The sequence below is a fragment of the Diabrotica undecimpunctata genome, chromosome 4, assembly GCF_040954645.1.
Source record: "Diabrotica undecimpunctata isolate CICGRU chromosome 4, icDiaUnde3, whole genome shotgun sequence".
NCBI lineage: Eukaryota > Metazoa > Arthropoda > Insecta > Coleoptera > Chrysomelidae > Diabrotica > Diabrotica undecimpunctata.
The window spans coordinates 114253226-114273152 of record NC_092806.1 but is presented as its reverse complement, the minus strand read 5'-3'; the positions used below and the strand labels follow the sequence as shown (position 1 = coordinate 114273152).

General features: G+C 32.5%; 1 protein-coding gene across 4 annotated transcripts in view; it reads left to right on the top strand.

Moving 5' to 3' along the window:
- Window positions 1–9838: 9838 nt before the first annotated feature.
- Window positions 9839–19927, top strand: part of Cpsf6 (cleavage and polyadenylation specificity factor subunit 6) — a 55115-nt gene continuing 45026 nt past the window's right edge. For 2 of the 4 annotated variants that reach the window (XM_072530036.1, XM_072530033.1), the window contains exons 1-2: window positions 9840–10176; window positions 15823–16029. In XM_072530036.1, coding sequence (XP_072386137.1) covers window positions 10090–10176; window positions 15823–16029 — 294 coding nt within the window. In that variant the 5' untranslated portion in view covers window positions 9840–10089. Of the gene's footprint in view, window positions 10177–15822; window positions 16030–19927 lie in introns of all 4 variants that reach the window. The other 2 variants (XM_072530034.1, XM_072530035.1) reach the window with 2 other exon arrangements.

The following is a 19927-nucleotide window of genomic DNA, read 5'->3' as shown; positions in this document are numbered from 1 at the left end:
TATGGCCAACTTGACATGTCTGCTGTTGAAACAGTTTCTTTAGAAATTGATGTATTAATAAAACTTTTTTCGTCAGTACATCTTATAGTTTCGTCTTCCTTTTCGACGTGGTTAGCAAATGCTGAGGTGGCCGCCACAGCGCGGTATTTCACATTGATTCACTACTCTGGATCAATTCGGTTCTAGTCATGATATATTTATTCTAAGAAGGTTTAATTTAAAAACTGCATGATAAATAACTCTCAAAATATATAGGCAATGAATGAGAAGTAAAAAATTAAAAAAATATTTGTCAATAAAAGATTCGATTCGCAACGATTGTCAAAATTTAAAAGTCATAAATCGGATGATAGTCCAGTCGCTATAGATTTGACTCCTAAAAATCATACGAACAAGCTGAGTTTTGCCGAGAATATCAATTTTGGGACCCCAAAAAGAAGCAAAAAAGTTTACTACTTCCTTGGACTTCCCAGTCTGTTTGAACAAAAATGTTTATTAGCACTTTTTGTGTAGAATGAACTGTTCTCTCAGACTTGAAGCGACCGTCGAATTTGAATGTAGTTCCGGGCGCGAAATCAATGTTAAATGAAAGTATCAACTCATCGGTAAAAAAATCGATATCTTTTGATCAGACTGTCCTACCGACAAAAATCAAAATGCGTTTTAAAGGTGAAGAGTGCATCTTTCGTATACAAGTTTTGTAATTTGTCGATAATGAAGTCAATTTCTATAAAGCTGTTCATTAAATAAACTTTACGCGATTTTTGCCATTTTTTATGTTTTTGTGAGATCAATACAAATTTATTACTTTCATTGACGGGTCGTAGTAATATTTCCATTGTTGGAGACCAGTCTTTTACGTTAAAAATGATCGCACGCCACGGGAAATGTCTTCAAGAAGACGGTTTTGATTATAATTTGTTGCAGAAGTTAAGTACTTTTGAAAAACGTACAAGTGTAATTAAAAAGAGCAGTTTTAAACGTTTTAGATCGTTGGGGTCCAGTCTAGTAAAGGAATACATTGTATAGATCACATGATAATCATAAAAAATACCAAAAATCGCGCCATGTTTAACTGTTTAACACCTTTATAAAAGTTGAGTTCATTTGCGCCAAAATACAAAAAAAATCTTAATTTTTATCGATAGGAGACTCGAATCAAAAGATATTGAATTTTTACCGTCGTCCCTATCCTTCGCCTTGCTCTTCCAAGCATGTATTCCCATATTTATCATGTTTTAATCGATGTTATCCAAGAACTTTGTTCGGGGTTCTAATCTTCTTCTCTGGCCAATGGATCTATCAAGGAGCATTTTTCTAGCTGGTTCCTTTTGTTCCATGTGCATTACATGCCTTATCCACCTCAGACGTTTAGTTTTAATTTGTTTATTTATTCTAAAGTTGTTACATTGTTTATGATCTGCTTACAAAGTTGTAAGCGTACACACTGGAGAAAACATTACTAGTGCGAAATTTGTTTTAAGCAATTTAAATGCGACTGGAAAAAAGCAGTAAACCATGTAGTGAAAGTAAAAAATGAGTACAGAAGACCAGGACAATTATTTTCAAACAGTGGACAACTTATTATTAATCTGTTGGATAGTCACGATGATGAGAGCTCGCCTGCAGGAGAAATATTTTAGACAAAGTACGCTAATATGGTGATTATTTTAGTTAAAACAACTCATTTTTTCATTATAAATTGCTAACCTTGTTTAAAACAATATTTTCTTAAATGTAAAATACTTTTCCACAGTTTCGTCTATGTACGTCATCGTTAAACGCTAATAGGGGTTTTCAACGCTTCTCATATGTTTCAGGCACTTGTGATATGTCGTATAAGTTTAATATATCTACGTCATACGTTATTGGTATATAGTACAGTCTGTCCCAAACCCTTCTTTCAGTGCGTCACTAATTTTGACGTCATATAGGATTTTAAGAATGTCGAGAATTATTGCATGACATTTTAGTTAAATTTGACAGTTGTAGGATCGTAATCTCTCTTTTTCTAATTGAAAATGTGTTGTTAGCCTAGTTTAAGATATAGGTGCCGGAGTTAGGCAACACGGATGACGGGGGTTAGACAGGTCTTGTGAAGGTTGCCGAAGCTCGGGCATGGATGTAGGTTTTTAGGGTTGAGAATAAACTGATGTTTATGTGAAGTAAGGATCATTATTTGTAACCCCTCTTCGATAACACGACATGGTGGCAGCTGGTGCTTTGTTTTGTTAACATTAAAGAGAGTGATCGAACGTGACAGCAGTGCAAATCTTATGCATAACCTATAAATCAGAGGCGACCTAAAATCCTTAAAATGGATGCACCTATCCAAATAAATAAAGAAGTGTTTGCGAACATTTCGGCTCCAAGCCCCAGACATGGCACCAATGGAAGAAAAGAGTAGAGAGATATATGTCTGTAAGTGGATTTGGACAAAAATCTGACAAGGATAAACTATAGTAAATTCATTTAACAGAAAAGTAGCGGTCAACAAATGCATGCACATAACACGCGAAACCCTATGTTTATATAATTGTACAGGGTTGTATTAAGATTCTAGCAGCCTATACCATCTGAATTTGAAATGAATTAATTTATAATTTTTAGGATTACTGTTAAAATAATAGTAATCAATGATTAATCTTTCAAAGAAGTATACTTAAATAATATTTTTGTAAACTGTCATTCACACATCATTAGTTAATTGTGGTATTAATCAAAAGGCAAAAAATAGAAAGTTGTTTTTATACATTTTACGCTTTAAATCCAATATTTGGAAATAAGTAATAATATTATCATTAATGATATAAAAAGAGACCTCTTCTTGTGTAAAAGTTCGGGAAAATACTTATACATAATTATAGGGTAGACAGACTTATACATTTAACATTACATTAACATTAATAAATAAAATTTATTAAGTCGACGTTTCGATATCGATTTAACATTTATTTGTGTCAGCAGAAACGAATGTATATTTAGAAGAATTGTGACATCACTATTTTTGACTTGCCGGTTATGTCGAAGATGGTTCGAGATATCAAAATGCCGCTTTCAGATTTTGATTCAGGAGACAAAACTATATATGAACCCATCGATAGATCGTCCCCAAAGTAATGCATAGGCGACAACGCACAAACGAACATACTTTGCGGATGTAAAACGAAAGTTTTTCTTTGAAAATGATGAAAAAAACTTTTTACTATTACATATAAGTAATATCGAATTACGAAAAATAAGTACTGGAAAAGTAGATAGGTACAATGAGTAAAATGGGTTACAGTTTTTCATTTTTAAAATATTCCATTTTGTTTATGTAATTTCGAATTATTTCGTATCTTTTATTTATCATTGCTACTCATTTCCACATCAAAAGCTAGATCCACCTTCAACCGGATGGGGGCCTTCTTCAAGAGCCACAACCTCTCTCTTGGTATAAAAGTAAGAATGCTGCGATGCTACCTACGTCTTCTCTGTTCTTTTTATGGTGTTGAATCGTGGACCTTGAACGAAGATATGTGCAGAAAATTGGAAGCATTTGAGATGTGGCTATATCGGAGAATACTTAAAATCCCGTGGACTGACCGAGTCACCAATGAGGAGGTCCTCAGAAGAATGAAGAAGAACCGAGAGGTACTGACCACCATCAAATCTCGAAAGTTACAGTACTTTGGACACATTATGCGAAATGAATCCACATCCGGACTGTATATAGTTTAAAAACTTGTGGAAGATGGAAAATCACATATTATGCAGTAGGATGTCCTTTTTTTGTTTTTTGTTGTTTTTGTCACAGGTTCTTACAAGGTTAAGACCTAAAGGTCTTTATTTTGTAAGACCTTTTATTTACATACATATATAATGATCAACATATCACCTCACTACAATGATAGTGTCAAAAGGAAAAGATGAAGACAGACAGTACCCTGGATGTAAGCGGAAAACTTCTTATTGGCGATATATTATTGTTTTTTAACAAAACAAACTCTTTGCTGGGCCTGAGGATGAGGCAAATATTGTAAGCCTCGAAACCGATCGCTTCTGTAAAACTTTGAAAGTAAATATTAGATTGTGAGTATTGACCTTTTTAATATATTTGTTCAATTATGAACTCACACTTGCAACCCTTTTATCATCATAATAATTATTATAATACAGTCAAAATAATATTAAATTTACTTACTTCAGTTGAGAGAAAACAGCAAACACCTTAAAAATGTTCACAGTTCTAAGTTTATTTAAATAACACTATAATTATAAACCAACACTATAAATATACCAACACACATATATAGAGCTATTAAAAGTAAAAATTATATTTATATAATTCAACAGACATAAATATGATTCGTAAGGATTACTGAATCCATATCTGTTAAAACTGCAAATTATGCGTCTGTGTTTAGAGGTGTAGATTGTCGTTACTTGTGAGTTTCTACTTGTTACTTTAGATACGCTTTTGTATATAATCAGTTACAGTATAAGTGATTTTGTAACAAGTAGATACCTCTTCAGCATCTCTAGATACTTGGAATGAATATATCACGCGTCCCTAGTTTGTTTATTCTACTTTTCTGTTAGGCGAATATGGTATAGACATTTTGTTGTATTTAATGGGAAATGAAGCAGAAGATATTTTACTTCAAAATCAACCAGGGGAGAATGCATCCTTTCAAGACGTAATGCAGATTTTCGACAATCATTTTATTCCCCGAAGAAATACAATCTTTGAGAGATTTCAATTTAATTCAAGGGTACAAAGGCCAGGAGAACCTGTGGGAAACTTTATTTCAAGTCTACATACTCTTGCAGAGCACTGTAGCTATGGAGCTCTTAAAGATGAGTTAATTCGTGACAGGATTGTTATCGGAATAGCTGATAAAAAGGTGAGCGAAAGAATGCAACTAAATGATGGTTTGACACTAGAGAAGGCAATACAAATAGCACGCCAAGCTGAACTTCAAGATAGTCAAAATAGAATTATGAGACAGGAGCAGTCAGTTAGTGCAGTTAAACAGGACTACAGGGAGCGTAGTGATAAAAGACATCAAGGTAAGAGTTTTGCTAAACAAGAAACAACTCATGAGAAAGTTAAGGAAGGTTACATATGTGGATACTGTGGCATACCTACATGTAAAAATAGGGAGAAATGTCCAGCCAAGTTCTCTGAATGCAGATCTTGTTCACGTAGAGGTCATTGGAGTGTGATGTGCAGGAAGAAAGCTGTCAGAGCTGTTAAGTGTTCAAGGTCCACCAGTAGCAGTAGTACAGACGACGAAGGAAGGGATTCAGTAAATCAAGTGGTACATACAGATTCCTTTATTGGCCAAGTGTACCTAGACAAGAAGGATCGTTGGTATGTAGACATCTTATTGGATGACAAATTTAAGGTACCTTTTTTTGTGGATACAGGAGCAGATGTTAACTGTTTTCCCTATGAAAAATTACCTCCAGAATATATGGGTAAAATTGTGGCATGTGATGCAATTGGTGCAGCGGACGATCATAAATTAGACACAGTGGGTAAGCTACATATAAAATTTACTTATGACGGTTTTACAAATGATGAAACAATATATTGTATTAGGAAGTTGAGACAACCTATATTAAGCAGAGAGTCAATCATTAGGTTTAATGTTCTAAATTTTTCTAAATGTAAGCTTAAACAGGTAAATCAAATCTGTTGCAATGTTGTTCATTGTAATCAATCTAAGAGTACTAATATGTTTTCAAAATTTAAGTTAGAGTCTGTTGCTAAAACATTTCCTGGTATTTTTAGTGATATAGGTGAATTTAAAATAGAAATGTCAATTAGAATTAAGCCAGATGCTAAACCTTATGTACAGAGCGTTCCCAGAACTGTTCCTTTACCTCTGTTACCAAAATTAAGAATTGAAATTGATAGATTGCTAAAATTAGGTATAATTGAACCCATTGAAGATCCTACTTCTTGGGTCAGCCCAATTGTTTGTGTGGACAAGGGAGATTGTGTACGGCTTTGTGGTGACTATACTAAACTTAATGAAAACGTGTTACGGTCACATTTTCCTCTCGGGAAAATATCTCATACACTAGCACAGTTGAAAGGGTCTATATTCTTCTCAAAATTGGATAACACAAGTGGGTTTTACCAAATAAAATTGAATAAGGAAAGTCAGTTGTTAACAACTTTTATAACACCTTTTGGCAGATTTTTCTTTAAAAGGCTTCCATTTGGTATATCTTGTGCCCCAGAGTATTTTACTATGAGATTTTCAAAAATCTTAACTGGCATTGAAGGCTGTGTTGTCCATATAGATGACATTCTTATTCATGCAAGGACAATAGAGGAACATGACAATATTTTGAACACAGTCCTAACAAAACTTCATAAGGAAGGTATTACACTAAATAAAAACAAATGCTCTATAGCAACAAAAACAGCCAAATACTTGGGTCATATGGTCTCTGAGCAAGGGATATTAATTGATCCAGATAGGGTTAAAGCTATCCGTGATTTTCCTGAACCAAAAAATAAGACTGAGCTGTTAAGATGGCTGGGTATGATTAATTTTGCTGCAAAATACATTCATAATAAATCTGAGATTCTTGAACCATTAACACATTTACTAAAAAAAAATATTAACTTTTTGTGGGGTCCAGCACAAGATAAAGCTTTCAGCACTTTAAAACAAAAGTTAGAGAGCCCTCCAAATCTAGCGTTTTTTGATGCTAATAAAACCATAATTGTTAGTGCAGACTCAAGTTGTTTTGGTATAGGTGCATGTCTATTTCAAGAAAATGTAGATCATACTCGGGAAATAGTGGCTTTTACATCTAGGCTTCTGAACTCAGCTGAAACACGATATGCTCAGATTGAGAAAGAAGCTCTTGCACTTACCTGGGCAGCAGAATATTTTTACGATTTTATTTCAGGAGTTCCTAACCTAATTTTTGAAACAGACCATAAACCTTTACTACAAATTCTGCAAACTAAAAATTTAGATGAGTTAACGCCACGTTTGCAAAGCTTTCGAATGCGCCTAATGCGATACAAGTATACTGTAATCTACACGCCGGGAAAAAATTTAATTGTAGCAGATACTTTAAGTCGGGCCCCTTTACAAACAGATACGTTAGCTAATAAAGAACTAACTGCAGAAACTGCAGCATATGTGCAGTCAATTATTCATAATTTACCAATTAAAGATTATTTTTTGAATTTAATAAAAACAGAACAAGAAAATGAATATATTTGTAAAAAACTAAAAGAATATTCTTTGTCTTCTTGGCCTGAAAGATCTAAATTGCCATTTGAATTGTTGCCATACTATCAATATAGATATGAAATTTCCTATTCGGAACAATTACTTTTAAAAGGGTCTCGCATAATCATTCCTAAGAGTCTTCAACTCAAGGTGTTGGAATTTATTCATACAGGCCACATGGGAATTGTAAAATGTCGAGATCGTGCAAAACAGAGCGTTTGGTGGCTGGGTTTGTCATCCCAGATTAATAACCTAGTCACACATTGTCCCCAATGTGTTGAACACAGAGTAAATCATAGAGAAACATTTCATAAAGACAATACTGTACAAAGGCCGTGGCAAAAACTGGGGGTTGATTTGTTTAAATGTTATGATAAGTGGTACTTGATTGCCACTGACTACTTTTCACATTGGTTTGAAATTTTTACTTTAACCAATATGACAGAAGATGCCATTATTCCTAAACTTAAAGATATTTTCTCTCGTTATGGTATCCCAGAGGAAGTTAGATCCGACTGTGGTACTCAATTTTCATCAAAATTTATAAAGTTTTCAAAAGAATATAATTTTGTTCATAAGACGAGCAGTCCACACTGGCCACAGAGCAACGGTGGAGTGGAACGCACTGTACAAATTGCAAAAAGATTAATTCAGAAAAATAAAAAAGAGGACCTAAGTTTGGCATTGTTAGCATACAGATGTACACCCCTCGAATGTGGTGTTTCACCTTCTGAATTATTAATGAATAGAAAATTAAGATCTAACTTGCCCCAGCTTCCAAGCTTATTAAACTTTTCAAAAGAACTAAACACTGAAAATAAAAAGAACGAAATAAAGGATAAACAAGTGAAAAACTACAATAAGCGACACAATGCCAAGGATTTAGATCCTCTTAAGGTTGGTGATTCTGTGTGGGTGGTTGATATCAGGAAATATGGGCAAGTTGTTGCGATCTGTCAGGAACCCAGGTCCTATATAATTGAAACTGAAACTGGGAAATTTAGAAGAAATAGATGGCATTTGATTCATGCACCCTACTGTTTCCCTGTATTGAGCACCCAACCAGAATACTCAAATGATTATGTTCCGCCAATTTCTAGTAACACAAAGCTAATGCCTTGCTCTAAGCAAGGTGACATACAGGGTAAAATTATGGAGGAAAGTAGTAGGGGGGAACCCAGTGTATTTCCGGACAAAATCGAACAAAGTGGAAATCATGTTTTACCTCCATCGGGTCAGGATAAAAGTGATAGTGACACTGATAGTGTATCGGACTTTGAGTGCGTAAAGCCTAGCAGGCCAAAAAGACTTGTGAAGAAACCGGTTCATTTAACAGATTATGTTTGTAGTAGTTTAAGTTAGTTTAGATATAAGATCATCAATGACACAGGGATCTTTTATAAAAAAAGGGAGATGTGTTGTTAGCCTAGTTTAAGATATAGGTGCCGGAGTTAGGCAACACGGATGACGGGGGTTAGACAGGTCTTGTGAAGGTTGCCGAAGCTCGGGCATGGATGTAGGTTTTTAGGGTTGAGAATAAACTGATGTTTATGTGAAGTAAGGATCATTATTTGTAACCCCTCTTCGAAAACACGACAGAAAATAATTTAATAATTTTAATATTAGTCTTTGTTCTTTCTCGATATATTTCGGTATATTTAAAATATTTTTATGACAATACAAAATTAAATTTTCACTGTAAAATGTCTGATAATACTAACTTGGAATGACAATTATCATTTTATCAGTTGACATTGTGAAAGTACTGTCACGATCGAGACAATCTGCGTCAAATTATATTTATGCGCATCGTTGATTGGATATCTATTTAGCGTATTCTAAACTCCAACCAATTATACATCCGTAAGTAGAATTAGCTTTACGATAAATAATTTTCAAGTTCTATGTATAATAATCACAGACTAACGTTTTTTTCTGTCACTTCTAGCTTAATGTGTTAGAGAGAATTCGATCAACTATGACGCACTGAAAGAAGGGTTTGGGGCGAACTATATATACCAATAACTATACATACCAAAGACGTATGAGGTAGATATATTAAAATTGTATGACATATAACAAGTGCCTGAAACAAATGAGAAGCGTTAAAAAGCCTTATAGAAGATGCCGTTGTATCACCTAGTATTTTTTCCGACAGGGTGGTAGAGTGATAATTTTTTTTACATTTCACTTTTAACCATTTAAAAAACAAAGAAATACCTATAACGTTTTGCTTGTTTTTCCAAAATCAGATTTTCTGCTCTTTGACTATAATATACACATTGTTATTTTATGATTTAATACTTGTATCATAAAATTTGTGTCGGTGAAACAACCAATATCGCGAGACGTTCCTGGACATCGGTTACTCGAAGTTCATAGCATACAAATATATAGGTACCTAATAGATTATCTGTTTGAATTTGCCGACGGACGAAATATCTATGGACTCGACTATGGTTTGTGAATATTCCTATTCTACCTCTCGTTATGTTCTGTGGCACAGCACAGAACTCTCTACGTATATTCTATGGTGCTGTGGTTCCGACAATCTGACATCTTCATCATAACGCAAACGCACATGCTCAGAAAGGTAGCGAGCGGTAGCGCCACAGCAGTAACTAACTGGTAGCGCCATTTTATTAGTAGCTATAGATTGAGTTTATACTTCCGTAAAAATTTTTAGAGTTTTTAGCATTCTTAATAATATATTTCCGACATCTGCAGGTTTATATAGCCGGTTTGAAATTCTTAAAGAGAGTATGAATATAAACGTGCTCCGATATTAGCGCTTCGCGTATATTTTGCCGGTGCATTGTGTTCAACGTCACCATCAACCATGATGCAAGCAAACAATCGAGTCCCACCTATAAAGTTGGAAAACGATATAGATCTTTACGCCGATGATATCGAAGATTTCGCACAAGTAAGATATTGTAAACTACTAATAATTGAGGTACAATTTTATTAGCTAACCTACTTCAATAAATTGGGTAAAAAATGATTATTGATTTTTTATCTTTCGTCCATATTTATATTTTCAAGCGTCGTAGAAATTTAATAATTATTTCTCAGTTAAATTCATAAAATTTTGGTAATTAAAAACACCATACATTACAGCAAAACAGGGCTGCTGTTGCGTTTATTGTTTATTAACATACAGAATTATTAATTCAAAGTAGCTTAGTTTTAATACACAACAAAATATTGAGTCCACATCAAGAAGTTATTAGAAAGGTTATAGAATAACAACTGTTAAATTTTCGTAAATGCCATAAATATAAATTCATAGAATCTTGTTAATTAAAAACACCATACATTACAGCAAAACAGGGCTGCTATTGCGTTTATTGTTTATTAACATAGAGAATTATTAATTCAAGGTAGCTTAGTTTCAACACAAAATAACGAAATATTGAGTCCATATCAAGAAGTTATTAGAAAGGTTATTATAAAATAACAACTGTTAAATTTTCATAAATGCCCTAATTTATATTGAATATATTGTAATCTATGAACATTACTGAAAGGCACCATTGTATACAATAAAATCACTTAGTTTTATTCAATATGTTAAGGTCCATTTAGTAGTTACAACACAACATCTGAACACATTTGTTTTCAATTAGCTAAATTTATTAGCTAATACCACTATTAGAAGTGGTGTTTATATAAAGAAGTTGGAATCATTTGAGATGTGGTGCTATAGAAGGATTTTGAAAATACTATGGACCCAACGAGTTACAAACGCAGAAGTGTTAAGAAGGCTACAAAAGGATTGCGAGGTCATAAAGCACATCAAAACAAGAATAGTAGATCTTTTTAGAGCAGCCGCCAATAAGGTATGGATAGCTGTGATGATAGCCAACCTCCGATAGGAGAAGGAACTACAAGAAGAAGAACCACTATTAGAATATTGTCTTTGAACTACAGTTGAAAAAAAAAAATCCAGGTCTAGATGTCTTAGGTTTCAATGAACATTAGGTTATGAAGTTGTACAGAAATATATTTTACTGTGAAGTAACTTTCTTAATACTAGATTGTAATGAACAAAAAGTATGCATTTTAAATTGTGCCTTAATTCACTTGGCTCTTCAGAATAAGCTCCCAATGAAAGTCTTCTGTTTCTAAACCTGAAAAAAAAAACCACGGCTAGACACACCTGTGGGAATAAGTGTATTGTGATGGTAGATTTTTTAAACATTATTTTTTATTGAAATACAAACAATATGCCTTTAAGTAATAATTAAAAATTTTCTGTAGCTAATTCAGGTAAATAAGTTATCTTGAAACAGCAATAAATAGGCACCTATGCATATAATTCAAATAAGATCCTACAACTTTCTCAAAATATTGTTAACATCTTATAAAGTATTAACTTTGTTAACTTATTCGGTTATTAATTATAGTAGTAGTAGTATATATATATGTATATATATATATATATATATATATATATATATATATATATATATATATATATATATATATATAGATATATATATATATATAGATATATATATATAGATATATATATATATATATATATATATATATATATATATATATATATATATATATATATAGATATATATATATATATATAGATATATATATATAGATATATATATATATATATATATATATATATATATATATATATATATTTAGATTTGCAATATTTTAGTTTATCAGTGTAACATGGAATATTCTTACTTTTTCAAGTAATTAAAGGTTAGTTTTTTTGCATTTTGTGAGAAAATTCGATATTAAATCAAAATAAGAAGAAAATAAATATTTTAAATAAAAAAAATAGTGTTTGGGAAATAAAAGAGTAAGTTTTCACTGAATTTGGCGAAACAATTTTATAAACTGTTTTTTACCCTTAAAAACTCCCTACCACTTTCCAACCTCAGGGTCCTGATTCTATTTCATTTCAATGTCGAAATTTAAAAGCGACTACGCCATGACAGTCGCAATCGCTAGTGATTCTCATTCATTTCGATTGTAGTTAAAACTGGGGATATTTACTTTATCATTTTGACACTGCTGAAAATTTGGGTTGGCCCTGTTGTTTATTGGCTGCACTACGCTTGTTGAATGTTTGTTTTGTTTACGTTACGTGAACGTCTTTTTTTTTCTTGTTTGAGTTGTTAAAACATAAATAGTGGCCATTCTCAATTATATTTTGAATTGAAAGAAAAGATGGCAAGAAAAAAAAAAGACGATATGGGAGATCCTTAAGTTATAACCACTAAGATTTGACTTAGTGGTTATATTCTAATATATTTTTAAATTTACTGCAGCTTAGTAATACTAACCCTATACATTTTGGGTATCCTAGAGGCATAAACACCTTCTTCCAAATATGCTTCTAATACCCTTATTAAATAATTTGCAGCTTGTTTATTAAGCCGGAATTGCTGCCTAATTTGAGCATCACTTAGTGAAAAAGAATTTTGAGTATCCCGTAACATTCTTCTTATCCTCCGTTGTGAGCGTCGGATATCTATCCTCTCTAATTCCTCCAAAACTAGCAATTGTCCGTAAAACACAGCCATATTAATACTTTTAGCCTCAGTTTTCCTTGCAAGGATCAAAACACAACACCGCCTACCTAAACTGAACCTAAGTTCACTTCTCCCAGTCCAGCCAGTCATGTCAGATTAATTTCGACTCGAAATGAAATTTCAACCACTTTCTTGGAGTTGAAATTAATTTCGATAAATCGAAAATTAGTGACGTCGTTTGGTTAGTTCAGCTGAAATCCACAAGGTTCGCAAAGTCGCATTTCGACGTCGCCATATTAATTTCGACATGTTTTGAGTCGAAATCTCAATTAGAATCAGGGCCCAGATCACCCATAAATTTTTTCTTTTATGTTTGTTATACTGGCGTCCTTTTTCAATGGGTTCCATTCTGTTACTATTTTTTTACTGTTTAGCATTTTCAAAGACTTCTACTCTGATCTTTTCTTCTTCTTTAACTATTTCTCTTTACCTAGGATACAAGGCTCTCCACCAACATCAGGTCAAACTTATCTGGACTGGCATGTCTAGGTCTCTTGTATCAGGGCAAAATTAAACCTAATAGCAGTAGTAAGTTCTTCTGAAGCTGGCTTACTCACATGAAGGATCCTGATTAATGTCATTATCACCTACAGTCCATCTAATTTACAAACCGTTGCACGTCATTATCTACATCAGAGATCGAAGTTGACATAGTTGCCAAAGTATAAAAAAATCCTGAATCCATTTTAAATCAAATAGGTCACATAATTATTAATATACTCTTTACAACGACTATTTAAATTCTTACATGACATTTTTGAAATAAAACACACTAATTTTGTTCTAAAAAGAACAGATTTTATTAAATAGGTAAAAATATAAAACAAGAGGTATTCACTTTAAATTTTAAAATAAAGTACAAAAAGTGTCAACACCGCAACTCTCAAATAAGTGTTACCAATTTATGCCAAAATTTCACCTTCGTTCGATTACAGTTATAGTGTGTTCCGAACAAATGTTCTTCATAAAAACGCTTTATAATGCATTTATACAAATTAAATGAAACATATTGTTGTCTATTTCTTTAAGTTAACATTAATAGAAATCTTTAAATATTAGCTCTTCACGTATATAATAAAATATGTCTAGTGGCTGTAATGCCAGTGTACTCGGCAAGGTGATTCTAAAAAAGAACACACCTACCGCCTAAATATTTCGGTTTGTAAATTAGATGGACTGTATTTGGGACAGATATAGAATCCATGACTATGTCTCTCTGCTTGTCCCCTCCTGCATTTTTATAAGATTTACTAGAATCAGGAAAGTTTGTCGAATCGTAACTATGAAGAAATGTTATCAAAGAGACAAAAACTAAAGGATAAGTAATTAGAATTCAAAATAAGGTATTTATAAGTAACAAGTTTAATGTATTTATACATATTCTAATTTCACGCAGATTTCAACTAATAAAAAGCACAATGACTTTAAAACAAAATTAAAATCAAAATAAATTAAAAAATTACAATGTGTTTGGGACATAAAAAGGTAAGTTTTCACAAAATTTCATGAAAAAACCATTTTTTTGTAAGAGAAATACCAAAAACTTGGTATTTAAAATTTTCACATAAATGTTGAGGTTATGTGAAGAAAGTAAATGCAAAAGTTGTAGATCTTTTTAATATTTACAACTTTAGCCATTTAGTCATTTAACTTTTTTTCATAGGACTTTACAGAAATACAGAAATGTTTACAGAAGTAGTGATAGTCCTTTCCAACCTCAGATGTTTGTAAATTATTTTTCCCTTCATTTTTGTTACATTATCTCCTCTTTTCAATGGGTTCCATCATGGTACTGTTTTTTTTTTGTTTTAAAAATTATGTCCTGGCTAGAACATGGGAAATAAAGCAGAAATATTGACCCCAAATTTGATTTTGGTATTCAATACAGTTTTTTCTTACACAATTTCAAGATTCTAGGACCTCCTTAGGACATAGCGTTAAATAATCGCCGCGAAGGTGTTAAGATCGGTGGTGAAATTATTAACATCAGATACGCCGATGACACCGCAATAATGGCAGAGAGTCTAGAAAATCTTCAAACCCTGTTGAATGCTGTAAACAACGAATGCACTGAAAAGGGCTTAACAATCAACGCAAAAAAAACAAAATGGATGGTGGTCGGAAAAATTAATATCGAAGACTCAGTGCTAAGATTAGATAACAAAATCCTGGAAAGGGTGGAACACTTTAGATATCTGGGTAGCTGGATTGACTGCAGGGTTGAAAGTGACGAGGAAATTTCGACCAGAATAGAACTCGAACGGAAAAACTTTATTAACTGGCGTTCTGTATTATGCAGTAGAAGTCTGTCGTTGACCACACGTCTAAGAGTATTGAAGTGCTACGTCTGGTCCACTTTGTTCTATGGATGTGAAACCTGGACAACAAAAATAAAAAATCTCAACAAATTAGAAGCGTTTGAGTTATGGTGTTACCGTCGCATGCTCAGAATCCCGTGGACAGCACACATATCTAACGAACGAGTGCTAGAGACCGTGCACAAAGAGCGATAATTGATCAACATCATCAAAATGAGAAAGGTCCAATACTTCGGTCATATAATGAGAGGACCTAAATATCGCTTACTCCGGTTAATCATTCAGGGCAAAATCGAAGGGAAACGTTGGGTCGGAAGAAAACAACTGTCCTGGCTGCGTAACATTAGACAATGGACAGGTCGAACGGTCGGGGAACTGTTTCATCTAGCTGCCGACCGAAAATCATTTCATCAGCTTGTCAATATGACGATAGCCAACGCTTGAATACAAGCACGGCACACAAAGAAGTGTTACTGATGACACACTGTTACTGATATACAAAAGCCATTTTTTTGTATGGACAGATCTGTAACACTTCGCAATTATTTAATATGATATGGTGATCTGTAGTATTCCATAAAGTTCTTGTTAAATTTTTTATTATAAGAGATATTTTTAGTTATGAAAACATTGAAACATTTATTTTTATTGTCATACTTCTACTTACTTTCATTTTTGATTTAGGATGACTTTGGTGGTGAAAATGTTGATCTATATGACGATGTAATATCAGCTCCTGGAAATAGTGACAACCCAGGTGATTCAAATCATCATGCTCCTCCTGGTGCTGGTGAAGATGGTGGAGGTAATTTTGTTGGAACAGGAGGAGCATCCAATAATATAAATTCTTCTGGAAGAAGACATCAGCTGTATGTTGGAAATCTGACTTGGGTAAGTATAAATTGTAATATTATACAATTTGTTACTATCAGTAATACAGTAGACTCCCTCTATAACGAGAACTGAAATGGCAGACTAATTACCTCGTTATAAGCCGATCTCGTTATATCAGACAACAATAATACTGTGCATACATATGAATATGTAATTTTCTAAAACATTAACTTCCTATAGTGAAGCCATTCGGAGCAATATAAGATTCTAATAAATATTGTTTGGCGTTTTTAAAAAAAGTGGTTTACTTTTATTGTCAATGAAATGCATTTAAACAAAAAAGCTGTTTACTTTTATTGTCAATGATGTATGTTAAAATAAAAAATCTGTACTTTCATTTTTTTTAAACTACATAATTTATAAAGCGTATTTTCAAGAATAACATAAACTATTGTTTCTGCAATTGAAAGAAGTCTGTCATTTTTGACTGCTTTAAATTGTCCAGTATCATTCTATCTATCATATTAGATTCTTCTTCAATTCAAAGCATATTTTCTAAAGATGTAAAACAGTTGTATTTATTGTAAAGAAGTTTATTGCGGGCGGCAGTTAAGTTTATTGCGGGGCAGTTAAAAATGGTATTTATTTATAACCATCGCCGAGTCAAAAACGTAAAAAAAACACGTTTTTCTCTCGTTATAACCAAATTTGCCTCGCTATAGAGGGTTATAGTTCAATAGAAATTTCACAGGACATCTAATGTACCTCGTTATAAGCGAAACCTCGTAATAACTGTGTTCGTTATAGAGGGAGTACTCTGTATATAGAGACATATTGACTGATTTTACTATTTTTTAAATTAACTTTACTTTGAATTATAAATTAATGATCTTATGCATATTGCTGGTTCTGTCATAAATATTGATAGAAGGTATTTAAACAAAAAAAATTTAAACTACTGGTTTGATTTGAAACATTCTTGCACAATTTATTATTGATATAATGAGCTTCAAACTACAAAAAATGATTCAAAATGATTGGTCCCACCAAACCATCACTGAGGCAGGACAATCTCCTCAATCCTTGGTTCCAGTTTGTGGGCTTCCTTGATTAACTGTGCATAAAATCTATCATTTTGCTTATTTAAAGTTTCCTCCACAGTAAAAGAAATTCTCTGTTATACTCTTTACAACAGGAAAACATCTTAATATTCTGTTAAAACAAAATAGGAAAAAATCAAGACACTTGTCATTATATAATAAAGAGTGTTAAAAAGAAAACCTCATTACTGTACAATGACAACATCTTGATTTTTTTCCTATTTTGTTTTAATGCAAGGGTAAGGCATTGTCCTGGTTGTTGTTTGAAAGCCCCAAGTTTTGTTTGATAATGTGACACATTTTTCTCATTGCAATATTCATTTTCTGAGCCATAAGTTTTTTTAGGACATGATCTCAGTTAATTCTTGGCCTAATAGAGTTAATAATTTGTGATATATGATCCATGTGAGGCTGGCCGGAGTCACTTCCTTCTCCTGTATTCAAAACAACTTAATGTGATTCACATAAGTAATATTTAATTTAGTAATTCAAAAATAAGGGCTCCTTTTATTCCACACTTATGAAGAGCAATGATAGCAATATCTTTCTCTTTAGCTTTACAAGCAGCATTTACATTTGTATCAATATTTATGGCTGGATTATGATATCGAATTTTACAGAAAATAACTTTCAATTTATACATGGTATTATTCTTCACACCCAACACCTTAGGGTAAATGGGTTTTCATGGTATTATTCTTCACACCCAACACCTTAGGGTAAATGGGTTTAGAATTATATATATATATATATATATATATATATATATATATATATATATATATATATATATATATATATATATATATAACTCTTAAATATTGGGGAAATCTGCAAGAAATACTCTAATGTGTATCAATTGTTTCGCCGAACGTTTTCGCCAAAGAGAATTAATTTGGCTTCTTCAGGGCTGAAAGAGAATAAATTATAATTAGCTACCATATATTATCTATTAAAACATTATTGATCTTACCGTAACTTAGAATTGTAGAGTTAGAATATTAAAAAACTTTGCTAGTAACATAGTGGTGTTTTTTGTTACTATGTGCAAAAAAAGCTTTTTATAAGGATTGAAATGTATGGTAGCTTCGAACTTGACACATAAAGGCTTACCCAAGGTTAATCGAAAAACCCAATGCAACTACATTTAAAAGGAGGTAATTCTTTGAAATGTCGGCAATAACTAAACTTTTGATTTTTAGATAGTTAAAAGTGAGGTTCTGTTTAAGCCAGAACGCAAGCGCTGACAACTTCATTATTAATTGGTATGAATCTTTATGTCGTTAAGGTTCATTGGTAAAAAACGAATGAATTTAAATCCCAGTAAAGGGAAATATTATTTTGATTTTCTTTATTTAAGTATATTATATTGTTCATGTATTATTGAATCTTATTGAGACGTATCTAAGAAAAGCAAGGGAATGTTATATATTTTTTGTTAATGAAAATTAATTATAAAGGTATGTTAGTTGTTAATGGATATATCAGTCAAGTTAGTAATCTGTGATATAGTATTGTTCTTGGTATCTGATTTAAGTAACAGGTGGTATATATCGCTTAGATTCTTGATGTCACTCTTAACATTAATGGAGAAATCGTTAAGGAAAATATAAGACATTTCAATGAACTCTCTTTTAGATTTATTGTTCTCACGGTGGAGAATTGTGGTGTTAGTATAGTCCATGAGATGACCAGTGGAATGGACATGTTTGGCTAATGCACAACGGTCAGGGTGAAGTCGAGAATCACTTTTGTGTAGTGTAATACGTGATTTCAATAATTGAGATGTTTGACTGATGTAGAAATTGTTGCAAGAGAGACATGGAATGTTGTAGACAATATTACTAAGCCTATCTATGGGAGTCTTATCTTTTATCTTAGAATAAAGATTATTAATTGTTAGGGCTGATCTACAAGCTACATTAAGTTTAATGTTGTTATTATTATTACCAAAGCTATTTTCAACACTTTTCAGACTCCTTGTTAACCCCGGAGTGATATCTCTGAAATATGGTAATGAAAAATATTTGTTTATAGGAGTATCAGAGACTGGGTTCCCACTTAAGACATCAGGATCAGCATTGTTAGTCGCGAAGGAAGGTGAAATATCTTCGTCATGGATAGTATTAAACAAAATCTTATTAACTAATGGTGTTGGATAAGCATTTGAAATAAAAAGTTTCTGTAGGATTTGTAGGTTTTTTGTATGAAATGAAGGATCTGATAGTTTTGTTACTCTATTTTTCATCTGTTTGATTAAGTTGACTTTGGTAGAATTATTATGGTATGAGTTGTAGTTAAGGTATCTACCAGAATGGGTCGGTTTTTGATACCAATCTATTTTGATGTTGTTGGTTTCCCTGATCATCCTTATGTCGAGAAAGGGGACGGACCAATTACCATCTTCCCTCTCTATAGTGAACTGGATGTAGGGGTCATAACCATTAAAAGTGTCTAATAGTTCATCTACCTTGTCATTGGGTATAGCCAAAATGATATCGTCAACATATTTTTTAATAAATGGAATATTAAAGGATAGTAAAGGAATGACTGAGTCTAATACATAATCCATAACGTAAGTTGCAATGATAGGAGAAATCTTGGCTCCCATAGGGGTACCGAAAGTTTGTTGATAGAATTTATCATTAAATGAGAAGTAAGTGTTGTTAAAGAGAAATTCGACGATGCTGATGAATCTGTCGTAAGACATGGAACAACAACCTCTAATACGGTCCCAGTTGATCTCTATTGATGTCAAACATATTCCTAGATGAACATTGCTGAATAAGGATACAACGTCAAGGCTAACGAGGACATAATTTGATGGAAGTATGTAGCCATTATATTTATTTACC